General features: G+C 47.6%; 2 protein-coding genes across 3 annotated transcripts in view; one reads left to right on the forward strand and one right to left on the reverse strand.

The window, feature by feature from the left end:
- The window catches only part of COL4A1 (collagen type IV alpha 1 chain), a gene marked incomplete at its 5' end in the record, with an annotated part of 129,074 nt that extends 121,848 nt beyond the window's left edge, over nucleotides 1-7,226 (reverse strand). For both annotated transcript variants that reach the window (XM_080605168.1, XM_080605169.1), the window contains one exon: nucleotides 6,639-7,226. In XM_080605168.1, the coding sequence (XP_080461294.1) occupies nucleotides 6,639-7,226 (588 nt within the window). The remainder of the gene's footprint in view (nucleotides 1-6,638) is intronic.
- COL4A2 (collagen type IV alpha 2 chain) overlaps nucleotides 7,123-15,442 on the forward strand; it is a 139,787-nt gene continuing 131,467 nt past the window's right edge. Inside the window, exons 1-2 of the mRNA XM_080605208.1 lie at nucleotides 7,123-7,262; nucleotides 7,414-7,474. Coding sequence (XP_080461334.1) covers nucleotides 7,219-7,262; nucleotides 7,414-7,474 — 105 coding nt within the window. The 5' untranslated portion in view covers nucleotides 7,123-7,218. The remainder of the gene's footprint in view (nucleotides 7,263-7,413; nucleotides 7,475-15,442) is intronic.

Below are 15,442 nucleotides of genomic sequence, written 5' to 3' on the forward strand. Positions count from 1 at the left end.
TGTAGAGATTGAAATTAATTTTGGTATTTTTATAACTTTGATCTTTTATTCCACCAGCTCCTTCTTAGCCATCTTGAAAACCTTCATCTCAAAATGTTGTATCTGTCACGGTTACTAACGGATGAAAGCCACAAAAAGATGAAAGAAAATGAATGATTACTTTGCAATTTGTTTACCCCACACACTTGACAGCACTTTGTGTTTTGTGCACTGCATTGTTCTGCTGGTGATGCACACCCTTCCTCAGACCCTGCAAGGGGCTGTTTGCCAGCAACAGGAGCAGTGAAGGTAAAGGCAGCAGGAGTGTGCACAGACAGAAAAGGCAGAGGAAAGGAGGGGAACAGAGGATGTTTAGTAGATCTCTTGGATCCACCCAAAAACTCCAACCTACATAATATTCTATAAAACAAATGGAATAACTGTGTTAAAAACACAGCTACACTTTCTATGAATTAGATTGGCACAACGTCAGAAAATTTTATGCCATTTATTTCAGAAAATGTGTGTGGCTACAAGAAGGTGATTTAAAAAGAAGAAAATCCACCGTCTTCACATTTTCCTCTGGCTTTTCTCTTTTCATCTTTGGCCATGCCTTTTCTGTCATATTACACTCTCCAGGAAAAAAAAAAAAAAAAAAAAGAGCTTTTTTTGTGGGTTGTGAGGCCAGGCTGACTCATCTCCACCCAAGAGGATTCCCAGGCTCCCACGGCACCTGTTGCCTGCTGCAACACAGCAACACCTTGGACCAGTGATGCACCAACGCTACTGAGACTCTGCAGCACAGGTATACAAGTAGCACCACAATTATTGTCTGAACCCAGACTCTGACAGTACAAAGTTTCATATCCTTACAACTTGGCAAATCCAAGGTGAGGAGGAGTATTTCCTACCATCACCACACATTCACCTAAGCTATGAAGAGTTAATACAACCTTAAGGCTTCCTGTGGTTTTTGCCTGGGTTGAAAATATGATGGAGGTAGGCACAATGGGATGCAGGCTGTAAGAGATTTCCAGAGAAACACCCAGTTGAGACACTTGATCAATTAAAGCAGTAAGAACCGAATCTAGAGCAGAATAGAGTATCCAGAAGTACGAGGAACTGGAAGCAAAGGTGCTTTTAAGTACACACTTTTTTTTTTCTTTAGAACATTTATCCAGGCTCTGCCTTTCTCTAAGAGAGTATCTCAAAGATAAACGGAGGTTAAACAGTCATCTTTTCAGTTCAGAAATACTTACTCAATCCTGATTAGTTGTATACATGTATTTTTCTCAATACTAAGTAGAAACATAAAACTGAAACAGACACATTTTTTCTGATTAAAACTTTTGGTCATTCTTTATCTGTTTATACATGTCAGAGAGTAATGGCAGACCATGTTTTTTTGTAATTTCTACTTATATTATTTATAAAGTACACATTTGCCTTTCTCTTTACTGAAAGTCACTGCAGATTAGAATGGCACAATGACAGTAACTGATATATGTCAACAATGTTTTAATTTGTTCTGCTTTTTATGTCCACATTGTCCAAGATACTGCTATATAAAGACTCTTGGAGGGCTAATGCCACATACTTTTCTGATGTATTAAATTACCAAGAATAATCCCAGCCAGCCACAACCCAGAGAAGTCAAAATTTATCTTCCCACAAACATCGTTAAATTGTAGCAGTGCTTCATATATTCAAATGCTCCCTATCTACACTGGTTGCTATTTCAGTCAGGTTATAGCCCATGCCCAAATTTCTCCCTTTGGCCATATTTTGCAAGGTGTCAAAAGCCTTTGTAATATCAGCGGAAATTCTGGGAAGGGAGCACTACGTAACTTTTAAACACTGATGAAGTAAGTCAATTTATTCTCATGTTGAGGTTGTTGAATCTTGTTTAGTCTAGTTCTATAAAAAGAACAATATTCACAAGCCTAGCCCTAGAGATGGTTTCTGACATTTTTAAACAATTGTCTTAGCTGCCTAAAGCAGCTATCCTACATTTCTTTACGTGATCATGGCAACTGACAGCATATACAACCAGCATAACCTCAGACCCCATACAACCTAACTATATATCCCAGGACTACAAACGCTAAGCAGATGAGCTGCGATGAAATACTGCAGTAGTTCTGAAGACACTGAACACACACGAGCGCCCAGAAGTGAGAACTGTGCTACTTGGGATGACGGTTCAGAAATGCACTTGCGCCTGCTGACGCTGTACAGCTGGCTGCGGGAAGGGGCTGACGAAGATGAGTCAGTATTGCTCGGGAAAGGAGGCTGGCTGAGATCTCCATCACCGGCGTGCTCAGTTGGTGGTGCTCAAACACAGCCGGCAGCAACCCCGTACGTGCTCCTGAAGCAACCCGCTTCTCTAGACCCCCTGCCACACTCTCCCCTCCCAAAACCACTGCTCACAAGCAGGTGCTTGGTCAGCTCTGAGGCCACAGTCCCTCTCCTATATGCAAGTAGCCAACCTCAGATACCTGAGGGATGCAGAACTGGGTTACTCTTGCTCTGATATAGGGTTGGAGGAGCAGCCACCACTATGCCCTTCTCATGCAACAGTGGTGTCCCTGGGGGAGCTGGGCAACTCATCTTAATTCCCCTTCTGCCCAGAGGGATTCATCCACCTCTCCCACCTCCTGAGCAAGTGCAGTTCCTGTAACAACAAGGCTACAGACAACACTAGGAATCACATGGGAGGAGATGACATGTGAATCTCCCAGCTGGAAGGCCACATTCCTGTCCATGCTCTCATCTTTCTCTGCAGTGCACCATCTACCACCCCCGGTCCCACACCCCTTCCTATCAGGCCACCCAGCTCCTACAGGAGCAAGGGAGAGTGCTGTCCTTCTTCACACCTTCTTGCGTCCCACCACAGCCTGGCAGGGGGAACCAACCCTCATTTCCCATTTCTCAGGGATGCCTTCTAGCCTGGGAGGTGCTTAACTCTGTGGAAGTCTTTTGGGTCTCTCCTTCTGGCCACATCTGCTGAATTACAATAACCTTATCTCCATCCTGAACTAAAACTTGCCAGGGTTTGTTAGACATGCTCCTAGCGTCAACAAGACAAGTCCTTGAGGTCATTTAGGGACAAGGATCTCAAATGGCCTTGAGGGAGAGGTGAGCTGAGTCTCTCAACACCAGACAGTCACAGTGCTAGGCATGAAAGGCTGCAGAAGGCAGGTGCCCAACATAGCCTGATTTCACTAGTAAAAGCACACCCAAGTGAACTGCTGTCAGTCATCCAGGCCTCTTTAGTCATTTCTTTTATCTGCCCTTGGTTTACCTGCCTTTATCTCAATAAACTGCTTTTAACATAATCAGAACAGAAAAATCATTCAGACTAGTTGGGAGCAGGGTTTTTTTGTTTGGTTGGTTGGTGGTGGTTTTATGATTTCAAAACAGGAGGGTGACGAGAGGAAGGCGTGAGGGGGAAAAGGGCAGAGCAGCCTCATCCTAGCCTCTGCTGGGGCACGTGCCCCAGGCAGGGCTCACCTGGGGACAGGGATCTCCTGGCCTCCCACCAGCACCCAGCCTGCTCATGTCAAGAACGATCTGCCCCGTTACTTAAATGCAGCCAGGAGATCTTGCTCCGTTTCAGAAAACACACAGAAGGCATCTGCAGTGGTGTGGAGAGGGTATCAAAACACGAAACCAGGATTTCCATGGCATTGTCATCTCTCAACCAAGCAGTACTAATGCTAGGAAGCAGACTTTCTCCAAAGGAAGCGGCAGCTTGAAGAGTGTCAGAAATGAGAGCCCCTGCAGAGATCCATCAAAACAAGTTTCTCCTGTAACCGCCTCACGGGAGCTCTCTCTCAGTCTGACCTGAAAACACCGTAAACTGCTGCCCTGTCTTCTGCTCTGCTCCCCTTACAATTTGAAAATGAATCTCCTGAGAAAAACACGGAACAGTACAAAAGCCCAAATCAGCTATAATTAATATTTCAATGATAATGGGTGAACATAAAATGCTTTGAGCTTCCAGTGCCACATGTGGGTGCACTTCATAGTGCCATTTCACACCCTGGCATGGTCCCCATGGGAGCTGCAAAGGAGTGGTCCCCTGTTGTGCACTAGGGCACGGGATCCTGACAGCAACTGGCTCAAGGCTGGCTTTGCTGCATCAAATGCTGACGTGAGAGCAGTCCTTCCCAATCTCCTTGTATGTATTTAATCATGAGTAAGTCAGTGATAAAAAGAGTTTTTTACTGTCAGCCCTGTTACTCTGCAGAATCCCTGCGAGCAAAATAGCAAAAGCTGCTTCTGCTACATTTGCCCTCGCTGACATGACTTCGAGTTTCAGCTAGTCACTCCTGCACAACCACGAGGAGAACTATGAAGAAACATGTCTACTGAGCACTGGGACGGGTTGCACAGAGGGGCTGTGGAGCCTCCATACTTGGAGGTGCTCAGAACCCCACAGGACATGGCCCTGAGCAGCCCACTCTGGGCAGGGTTTGGATGAGTCGTTCTGCAAAGTGCCCCCAGCCTCAGTGATTCTGTGATGAAGGCCACAGGACGACTAAGAGCATGACAAGACGGTGGCTGCACAAGTATAACGATTTTTTCATCTAGCTGATGCAAGCTATTTCAGGGCAGGAAAGAACCAGCTGCTTCCTTCAGCCTGTCGCCCCCAGTGCTGCATCCAACCTCTCCTACTGCACGGCCTCTTTTAACACGACCGTTGCTCAAACATAAACAGAGCAACCAAGCAGCAGGGACACGTTTGGACGAGGACAATGTGAGCATGGGACCAGCCCCGCCAGCCCTCAGAAAGCAGGAGAACGAGGCCCATGTGACAGCCCCACTCAGCCGCCATCACCCGGGCGCACCAAGCCGGCTCTAGGCTCTCCAGAGAGAAGCAGGCCCCAGCGCCTCTGGGGAGCTGCTGGGGACGGTGCTGGCAGAACGGCACTCAGCGAAAGGCCACCCCTGCATGGCTGAAAGTTCATCCACGGCAATAAAGCCACAAGGAGCTCGGCTTCCGTGGCATGCTTGTGTTTCCTGGTGGCACCGATCGGGAGCAATCTGCAGCCAGCACAGCACAGAAAGAGTGGTTAATAGTGTGACAGCTCCGTAACATAATTAACAGCTCCAGATCGCATTTAGGAGCCTTGATCTGAATACAGCAACTTATGCTGCACACACAGGACAACTTTAGAACAATTCAGGGTTGCTATGGAAGGCTTGAAATTGTATAACTGATATTAAAGCTCGAATTTTCTTTTAATGTGCACGTCTTCCTCACGTAGCTGTCTGTCTGTGACTGACAGCCTTGGTTTACCCAATGACTTCACTTAAACTGCGCAAGGTGGGAACGTATTTCACAGAGAGACATTTATACCTCTAGGAACACCAAATGCAGAACTCAAACATGAATGATTTACCTCAAAAGATTTTAATTAATTAAATTTAATTATATCCTGAAAGGAAGACAGTTTAATGCCAAATGATGGGTGAATCATCCCAAAGGTGCATCACCAAGTGATTTACTGCCATCACTGCGAGCCTGATACTATCAGCCTAGGAGCAACAGATCAGACGTCAGAAGTTCAGTGCATTTCTGACTTCAGCTGATCCAAGGCATAGATACCATCCCCATGGTCACACAGAAAATGCAGTTCAATATAGAACTTGCTTTCTGCAGAAAACAAGTTTACAATGACCCTCTCTGCTTCTTCCTTCACTGCTTAAAATGCCAGGTCTTACATTTATGGCAGGGAATGTGGCAAACAACCCATCTGCCCGTGCCTACTGAAGTTTTCTGCACCCCTGGATTTCACTACTACGGGGTCGAACTCCCCAAAAGCAAGAAACCAGAGACCATGAGAAGACGACCCAGTTCGCATTATCATGTCAACTGCCTTTGCTTAGGGGAGAGAAGGTCCGAGGGACTGCAAAATACTTCAGGAGCACCAGGAAACGGAGTCCTTTAACTTAAGGACAGCGGGTAGCTAATATCTCAGGGATAAAATTAGCTCCCTTAGCAAAACTTTCAGACTACTTGCATACTTTCGATTTTACATGCCTGCAGCTGAATCTCGCTCTGTCGGGAAAGGTGCCAGAACTGAACTTTAATCATTAACATCAGAATCCTTCCTGGTCTCCGGCCGACTGCCCATCGCGGGGGTCAAAGGCAGCGAGCACGACGCTTTGAATCCAAGCAGCCAACCGATTTTTGCGTCGCTGCTTTTCCCTTCAAAAGCTCACCTTTCCGTTTTGTTTTGTTTTGTTTATCGCTCTCCGGGCGCCCTCGCTGCTTTAGGTCCCGGCTGCGCTCTCCATCCTCCCTCCCAACCCCGAGGTGTTCCCCGAGGAGCCGGGGGCGAGCAGCGAGACCACGGCGGGGCCGTGCCCGGAGCTCGGACCCAAACCCAAACCCAGACCCGGACCCAAACCCAGACCCGGACCCGGATCCCCCGCGGCCATCCCGCGGCGCCCCGCGCCCGGTCCCGCTCCGCACCCGCGCAGGGAGGCGGCGGGGCAGCCGGGCATCCCCTCCGGTCCCCCACCTGGCCGCCGCGCCTCCCCACCCGCGGAGACCCCCCGCGCGATTCCGGGGGATCCGCGGTCCCTCGGGTCCCGTCCCCGGAGGAGGGGGTCCGAGGGGGGCGCGGGGGCAGCCCCCTCGTACTCACCGCGGCGGCCACGGCGCCGAGCTCGGCGCTGAGCAGCAGCCCGAAGCCCAGCCAGAGCCGCATGCTGCCGCGCACCGTGCCGGCGGCTCGGCGTGGGGGCTCCGCGGGGCCGGCCCCAAAGCCGTGCCTCTCCCCTCCGTGGCGGCCGCGGCGCCTGCAATGCGAGGGACTCGCCTCGCCGTAACCGATGGGCGGCGGCAGCCCCCTCTCCTCCCCCCGGGCGGAGACCCTGGGAGCGCGCAACCTCGCCCGCTCCCCGCGGTTCCTCCTCCTCCTCCTCCTCCTCCTCCTCCGCCCGCCACGGGTGGGTGCGGGCGGGCGGCGGGGGGAGAGGCGCCGCTTCCTCGCCCCACACCGCCCGGGAGGGCGCGGAGAGGAGCGGAGCGGGCGCGGAGCGGGGCAGGGGCCGGGGGCGTCCCGGGCAGGGCGGCTGCGAGCCACCCCCCCCCCCCCCCGGCAGCGCCTCGCCGAGCTCCGGAGGGTGCCCGGCGTCGGGAGCGGGCTCGGCTCGGCTCGCAGGGGACGGCCCGGCGGCGGGAGGAAGCCGTGAGCGGAGCCCCCGGGCTGGGAAGGAGCGAAGATGGACATCTCGCAGCTTCCCAGCGCGCGTGGTTTGGTTTGTCAGTAAGTAAATCCGCCCGGGGGGGGGGGGGGGGGTGCTGCGGGGAACAACTTTTCCGAAGTCGCCTTGTCACCTTGGGCCGCGGAGGTCCATCACGTGCTTGTGTTTGTGCTCGCTTGCAACAACACTGAGCTTGTTCCCCTCTCCGTGCAGGGATCTGGGGGTCGTGCTGGTCCTGCTGGAGGTGGTGCTGTCAGCCGTCAGAGTAGATGCTGTAAGTAAAACAAAACGCCGTGCGACTCTTACCGAGGAGGGGGAAGGCAGAAGCAGTTCCCTGGGCACCGGCGAGTGAGGAACTGCGCTTTCCTTTGCCAGATGGCTTTATCTATCGTGCCGTTAAAAGAAACAACCGACAAATCGGCCCCGCAAGCCTGGCAGATTGCTGCCTTCGACAGCACGATGTCTAGCAGAGAAGCCTGAGACTTTGCTGTCAGGTGCTCTGAAGTATGCCACGGTTACTTTTGCTCAGGCTGGGTAAGCCGCTAAAGTAACAGCGAGTGATTAGAAGCAAGCCCCAAGACATCTTCATTTTCATATGAAAAGCACCGGGGCAGATGGGTGGGACAAAAATGCGGTGCTGTAGATACCAGGGGGTACCTGGGGGAAGGTAACCTACAGGTGAAATGCCTTCGGTTAAGTACAGACCTCATCTGAGCACTGAGAATCTGAACCTATGGCTTCATTTTACAAGTCACAGGCATGCTAATAAATACATTGCTGTTTAAATCATTAAACCGCCCAAAAAATCAAAATCAGTAAGTTAAATGTTGTAATAGGTGATTGTGACTATCAGCTCGAGGTGTTGATGTAAACAGAAGTTATTTTAACTCTCTGGTCACTGTCACGAGGCTGTGAAAGAACTGGAAGAGTTTGAATGTGCCTGTCCCAAAGTCTGGTGAATTTACCGGGAAGATTTTCTTTATTGATAGTAGGCTTTGGATCAGGCCTGAATGCTGCAGACTGGAAGGCTGCTGAGACTTGGCTTGTGGCCACATCTGTCAGCCACCAAGTGGGGGTGAGGATCTGTGGTCATGCGCGAGGGCAAGTTGCACCTCAATTACCTTTTTTAAGAGCTATCCTACTTACATTTTAATCCCACTCTCTGCAGCTGCAGCTTTTACCCCTTTTTTATTACTTTACACTCCTCATGAATACCTAGTGTAGTTAAGTCTTTGCAGGGAGATGGCATAATGTCTTAAGAAGCAGGAAATATCAGGGCTTTTGCAGCAGGTGTTGTGGCACACGATTGTCGCTGCGGTTTGCCCTTCGGTCTGCATGGCTGGTTGTGCCTGGTGGGGTGTTGGGGGAGTTTCTTCCCATCGTGGCCAAGCAAAAGCTGGCAGACAAGACCCATAGCCCCGCAGGAAGGGCAGCAAGTGAGGCCCTCGAGTGTCATGTGCTATTTTTCTTTGCCACGATCTTTTGGTGGCGTCATCCTTCTGCTGAGTTGCACGAAAGGAATGATGCTACCATGTGCTATTGAAACCAGAACAGGCTGATAACAATGCAAGCATTTTGGGTCCAGTAATGAAATCACTGGGATCGGTTGACCTAAAACGGTGTCATTTGTGGTTTGCCTCTTCTTTTTCTGAAGGTGTGCTGCAGAGCGCGTAGCGTGATACCTGAGCTTTAGCCATAGTGTGGGATGATTTATTCTCCTTCATGTTCTTGCTTGTAGACCGCAGGCTGCAGGGTTAATGCAGAGGGATACCAAGGAGGTATCTGAGCTACCTCCTCAAGTTAGTGCATGCAGTCTGGTCATGGCTCCTTGAATCTCCTTGAAAGTGATGTTTTCCCCAGAATTTCATGGAAGATTAAGTTGGCCCCTGTGGAGGTCAGGTTTCCCTGATGAGCAGTTCTATAGTGGCAGCTGCTTAGGAGATGAAACACTCCTGTGCATGTGAGTGAGAAGTATGATCATCTTTCCATGAAGAATTAGAGCTGCATTGCTACCAAAGTATTTATCCCATTTTCCACCCAAGTGCCCCTCCCTTCCCTCAGCCAGCACAGATCTTTCTATAGTCACGTGGCGAGCTGAACTGGAAAATTATTGGTTTAAACTAACCAGCCCCCAAAAAGAGAAGAGTGTGGAGAGCTAACTTTAGCTTTGCTCAGATCCCCACGTGCATTCATGGAAACTTGGGCTGTCACAGCCCTGGGAGCCAACAGCTGGGGGTGAGAGGCGGGCAGCTCGCTCCTCGCAGCAACAGCCCCCATCTGAATGTGTCTGCAAAGTGATAAAGTAGACGTGTGGGAAGCAGCAGCACCTGAGTACTTACTGGTGGGCAGCTGGCAGTCATCATCAAAAATCGTTATGAGTTATTGAAGACTGTTAGACCAGATCTTAAAAATCATTCTTCCGCCTGTAATAAGACAAACAGAGCAGCTGAATTCAACAGCCATATATGAGAATGGGTTCCAGTTGGTCGAGGTAAGCATTGCTGAATGAGTGACGTTATATATAGGAGGACACTGGAATGAGATGAAGGAGAAAGACAGCAAGGAGGGAGAAAGAGGGGAACCTAGGACATTTGGCTGGACACCGTGTCTGGCAGACTGTTGTAGCTGCTATGGAGTGGATGTTTCTAAGCAGAGAAAGAAATGAGAGGAAGAAAAAGAAAGAGGATGTTTAGAATATCAGAGTATCGGGGCAGAAGTAATGGTGTCTTTGGCCAGAGGAGAGGACTCCAGCTTTAGGCTCAAAGTGAGCTAGGGAAGAGAAGTCCCTGGATGGAAATACTAGGGGAGACAGCCAAATGGAGTGGATCAGGCCCCAGTTATCTTTAGCAGTCTTTGGCATATGCTGGCTGGTGATGTTAAAGGCCTCAAATAAATTTGGAACTGTTCTAAATTGTAGATTTAAATGTTCATCTGGCTTAAATAAAATTAAGTTGTGTTAACTACCCAAAGTTTAGCCAAGTTCACAAATTTGTCCCTGTTTCTCTCACTGCAAGTGTATTGCATCCAAAATACATTTTTTTTTCCTTTTCAGAGAGAATATACCTTCTGCTGATGATGAGCTTTTCCTGTCTTTCCCAAAGCACACTTCTTTCTAAATAGCTTTGTAACATTTGATGACCTTATTGGTGCCCTCTTAGTATATTTTTTTTAACTGCTCCTAATGAAAATCACTTTTTTAAAAAAGCTAAATGCTGGTGAGAGCAGTGGAATCATAGAAAAGAAGGAAATGAATGTCAGACTAAAAGAAAGTCAAGAGAGAGTAAGTTAGAATAACATTTGCAAAAATAACTACGAATAACCGATCACAACTGATAGGTATTTAAAAAGAACAACATATATAGATGTATAGAAAGATTTATGGATATAGAGTCAAAGCAGTGTACGGAATATGATTCTGTTTACTTCTGTGATATTGTAAAGGGATATATTCAGGGGGACGGCATCAAGGAGGGCAACAAGACCTACAAAGAGAGGATAAAGCCAACAGTGCTATGTACTTCTTTCTGCTGACTTTGTAGTAAAATGAGGTTGCTAACACAAGTTGATACTCTAAGTTATGTGTCAGTGCTCTGCAGCTGTCATATATCCAAGTTTTCCCAGATGTGTACCTTTTTTTTCCATCTGGAAACTTTTATCTGGTGGAAATAGGAGGACTCATTTTGTTGACCCAGGATTTCCAGGCCAAAAGAGGCTAGGGGTGGATCAATCACTCAGCCCACCCTGCTGGCCATGTCCACTGTGAATGCATGCACCAAGATCACGGTGTGCAAAATATGCATACTGCACAGGTGACGTAGGAATGAGTAGTCAATCTGACGTATCAGCTTCTTCTGCTACATTCCTTAGGGCTTGCAAAGTGAGTCCATCACTTCCTGCAAATATCGTACTCCTTACCAGTGCACTACTTCAGAAACAGCTCTGTCTAGTAAATCTCCCAAAGAGAAATGTGGCAGTCCTATTTTAGAACAATTTTATTTCGCCACTGCAATGGGGTGATTTGGGACAATTCCAGTAGCTTGCGGTCATGGCTTTTTCACGTCTGTTTAGCTGAGTGTACCATTTGGTTCACCGTTCAATAACGGTGTTTTATAAGAAAAATTGGACAGAATAATGATATGTGGAAAAAAAAAGAAAAACATCATTTAGGGGAGCCTCCCAGTATCACTTTATTCACTATTTCTTTGAACCCTGAAAGAATTACTGGGTAGTTTGGAGAGGACTCTTTCTGTGTTCAGTCACAAAGAACTGTGAGGAGTCCTGAGTGAAATAGGTAGTTTGCAGGCAGCTGCAGGAGGCACAACCCCTCACTTCCACTGGCACCATCATGCCTTGATCTGACAGTGGTGTCCCCATCATGATGAGTGTTAAAGTGCATCATGCTGTGGATGGGCAGCAGGATGGCTGCCCAAATGGGATTTTTTTTTAATTTATCAGAGCCAGGATTTCACCTGACAGCATCTTTACAATGTCAGACAGACTAACACACTCTCTGCGAGTATTACATATATGGAAATAGTCTTGTTCTATAGCTATGAATTCCTTTCTTCTGGTCCTTCTGTTCTCATATGCTGTCTGCTCCACTCATCAGTAAGAGAGTTTCCTTAAACGTTACACTCCCTTATTATTCCTCAAATACTTAGTGAAATTCTCTTTAGCTGTCATGCCTATGAAACCAATGCTCAGCCTAATTTATTATGAATTAATCATTCTTCCTAGGTAGATTTCTGCCGTGTCTATATGTATTAAATCAGACCAATCTTTGTATACAGGCATGTCCTGTAACACTGGTTAAAGTTACTCATGCAAGAACTCGATACACCAGAAGCAATATACTTTGTCTCCCTGGTGCTAACAATGGAAAGAGGTTCTTGTACATGCCCTTGTTCTGTAATCTCTCAGTGGAAAGCCATATGTAGACTCTTGACTCACTTTCTCTTGTGAGCAGATAGGAGCACGCTCAAGGGATGTTTGCAAGAATATATTCAGTGTAATTCTGTCTTTTAGATTTATTAAATGGCATAAGGTATACTCATGTTTTGCTGTATTTGGTAGAAGAGAGAGAGTTTTGGCAGCTTCCCATATTTCTCAGAGGTTAAAACGTTGACACTGAGAGACAAGAATCCTGTCATGGTACATTATCATGTAATAAAAGGATCTACTTATTTTGTCACCTTTATCTGAAAGCAGCTGAGTGGTTTCAAAAATTAAACATTGTTTTTCCATGAACTTATAAAGTAGTAAGTCTGGCTTTTGTTGTGTAGTAATTGCACCACAGGAAGTCTTTATGCATTATGGCTCTAAAGCTATATTTTTTTTAATTTTGTGGAAAAAAAAAATACTTTCTAAGCCTAAACAGAATAGACTTAACCAAAATGTAAAACTGTGTTGTGGCTTATTCAGCTATGTCTATAAACTGGCACATGTTACAAACGTTTTAATTGAGTAGTTTAGAACACAGGTTGTTTGAGTGGATCTCTCTTTCTTTTTGCATGAGTGAATTTCTTGCCTGAAACTAGAGTATTTTTTATCAGTTTTTTCCTTTTGCTTTTCTAAGGCAAAGAGTAGAACATTCTTCATATTGCATTATACTGATCCAAGATCTTGAAGGATTCAGAGGTGATCTTGGAGTTGACTGTTATGACGCTTTTGCTTGCCGAAGGCTGCAGCTTATCTTCCCTGTTTTCCCTTAGGAAACTAATGATTTACACTATTTGGAATACCTTGTTTGTTCCCAGGGAGCAAAAAGCTCAGTAAGATTTGCAGTATTTACAGGTATTTATCAACAGTTATTTTCTTACAAATTGCAGCAACCAGTTGGACAGCAGCAGTTGACTCACTCAGTTTACAGTAAAATAATGTGCAGTTTCTAGGGTTCCACCATTAGGGTGTTGCAGTTGTGTAGCCCAAGAAGGAGGGGTAGTAGGGACTTTCTGTACTCAGAGACAGTGCAGGGTGCTGCTCCTTGGGGCAGGGGAGCTGGGGATGGGAAATGTCAGCCAGGGCGGAGAGGCAGACAAGGCCTCACAGGCTGGTACATCCCCACAGCAGTCAGCAGGGCTGGGGATGCTCACTGGGGTCAGACACCAAGTCTTCCTTTCACCATTATAATCCATTTCTTTATGTCCAAGGCAAGGATCTCCATTAAAGTTTTCAGTCAGACATCTGTTTTGATGCATAAGTAAATATTAAAAAAGTAAAAAATATAGCTTTCATCTGATCACCGAGAATAGTCCTTGTAGCACAGGAAAAAATATATATTTCTGCAAACAGCTTTCTTTCCTTGCAAACTGCCACTCCATCCCATAAAATAGGCTTTGCTCTGTAACCCAAAAGGCACTGCAAATACTTTGCTGGTGGAAGAGAGGTGTGTGCTGTTACTATGTCCATCACAGAGTCTGTCTTTAAAATTCTTCCAGGTAGTTTATATTCCGGAATATTTTTTCCCCCCACTTTTGTGTATAGCAAAGTTTGTTTCCTCCCAACTATACATTGCATTTTGCAATGTGTTGTGCATTCTATTATTGGCAAGTGTTTTTTTTTAAGATCATTTTATATGTGCAAGTTCAGAAGAATTTTTAGATCATATCTGTTCCTAATGATGTACACTTGCTTGGGATATTTCAGATGTCCTATTTATTCCTAAGTAATCCCAACCTTTATTTTGAAGTAGCTTTCTGAACTCAGCAAGTGAAGATCATTCAGATAAATAGGGCTTGGCTTGTTTTTTGGCAGGTCTTAGCTGCAGATCATGCCCAAACCTCCCTTCACCATTGACTGATGAAGCCATGTAACAAATTTTTTATTCCAGCTATGGTTTTCCTTTTTATTTCATAGGGCTCTTAAAAGTTCTTTGCTGGTCAAAATTACCTTCTGACAATGTAACCAGGCTGAGTAAAAAGAAGTATCTGAGGCAGAGTGAAGTATTTTGGATAAAACACAGACCCTTCTACTTGTCATGCTTTGCCAAAAGTTTTTTTGTTGTTGTTGATCTTTTTATTTCTGTTTGTGTCTTTGGAAAACAAGTAACTATCACTGTCTCAGATTGCAGCTCTGTCCCAAAGCGCAGCTCTGAGCTCGTGAGTGCTACATGCAGTGCCAAGCTTGCGGAGCCCACACATCAGCCACTGGTGCTGGTACAAGAGGCAGAGAGCCATGCGGGTGCCTTTCTGCCCATCCTCATCCTTGGGAGGCTGCAGCCCCTGGCTTAGCAGGACACTGGCCATCTCACTGCATGTCTGACTTGTGGAAACGCGGGGTTGAGAAAACATCTGCTCTTCATCACGGGCGTGCAGAGCTCCAGACTGGGGGGTGAGAAAAAAAGTTTGTACAAATCAGTGATTTGCTGCCTATACCATGCTCGGGTCCTGCCCGCGCTTGCAAAACCGCAGCCTGGCAGCTGTGGGGAGCAGAATCACTTCTTAAGGTGGATGCGGGAAGCTGGGAGAGCTCAGCAGGCCTCCCTGCCATGCTGGGGTGCGCCTCACGCGCTGCACAGCGTTGGCTTTCTGCGAGGTTCGGTCCAGCTCTGCCTGTGCAACCCCCGTTTGCACACTGCGAGCAGATGCAGCAAGGCATGTCACATTTGGGCTGCAGCCCCACTGACCCCGGAGCAATTGGTGTTCAGCCACCTGGTCACAGTCTCACGGTGCCCCAAGCAAGCCCCGGGGAGCCCCTCCGGAAGGAGAGTGGAGCTGCCCACCGGGGCTGCCGGCGTGTCCTGGGCTGAGCCTTAGCACAGGGAGTGGGCAGAAAGGAATGCCGCTCCCGCGCAGGGCTGGGAATAGCCGCTGGGGCCGCGGAGCATGGGAAGCCGGCATATCTCCCCGAGCCGGGAGCCAGAGAAACAGCCTGCTGGAAAACGGCCCAGGCGTCTCTGCGTGACACTTGGAAAATCTTCAGTTGCGCTCGCTGGAAGAAGGAAGCAAGTGGGGAAATGTAAGCATTTCCCCCGCGGTGTGGGACTGAAGCTGAATTTTCCCCAGGTGATTTGCAGGTGCATGGTCAGAGAAGGTATAGAGTTGCCTAGATCTTCTCTCTGCTGTATGTGCTTATGAGGTAGCCAGCACATCTGGTATCTCTTAACTCAGTAAAGCCCACAGGCTGCTTCCTCTCAGGCTGTGTCCTTTACTGCAAACCGCAGAGTCCCAGGTGTCTTCTCTGCCCTTGTGGCCAGCTGGCACAGTCTGTCCATGTCCATAATAGTCGTTAGCCTTAGTAACTA

The sequence above is a fragment of the Anser brachyrhynchus genome (genome assembly GCF_964034855.1).
Source record: "Anser brachyrhynchus genome assembly, chromosome: 1".
In the NCBI taxonomy this organism is placed as follows: Eukaryota; Metazoa; Chordata; class Aves; order Anseriformes; family Anatidae; genus Anser; species Anser brachyrhynchus.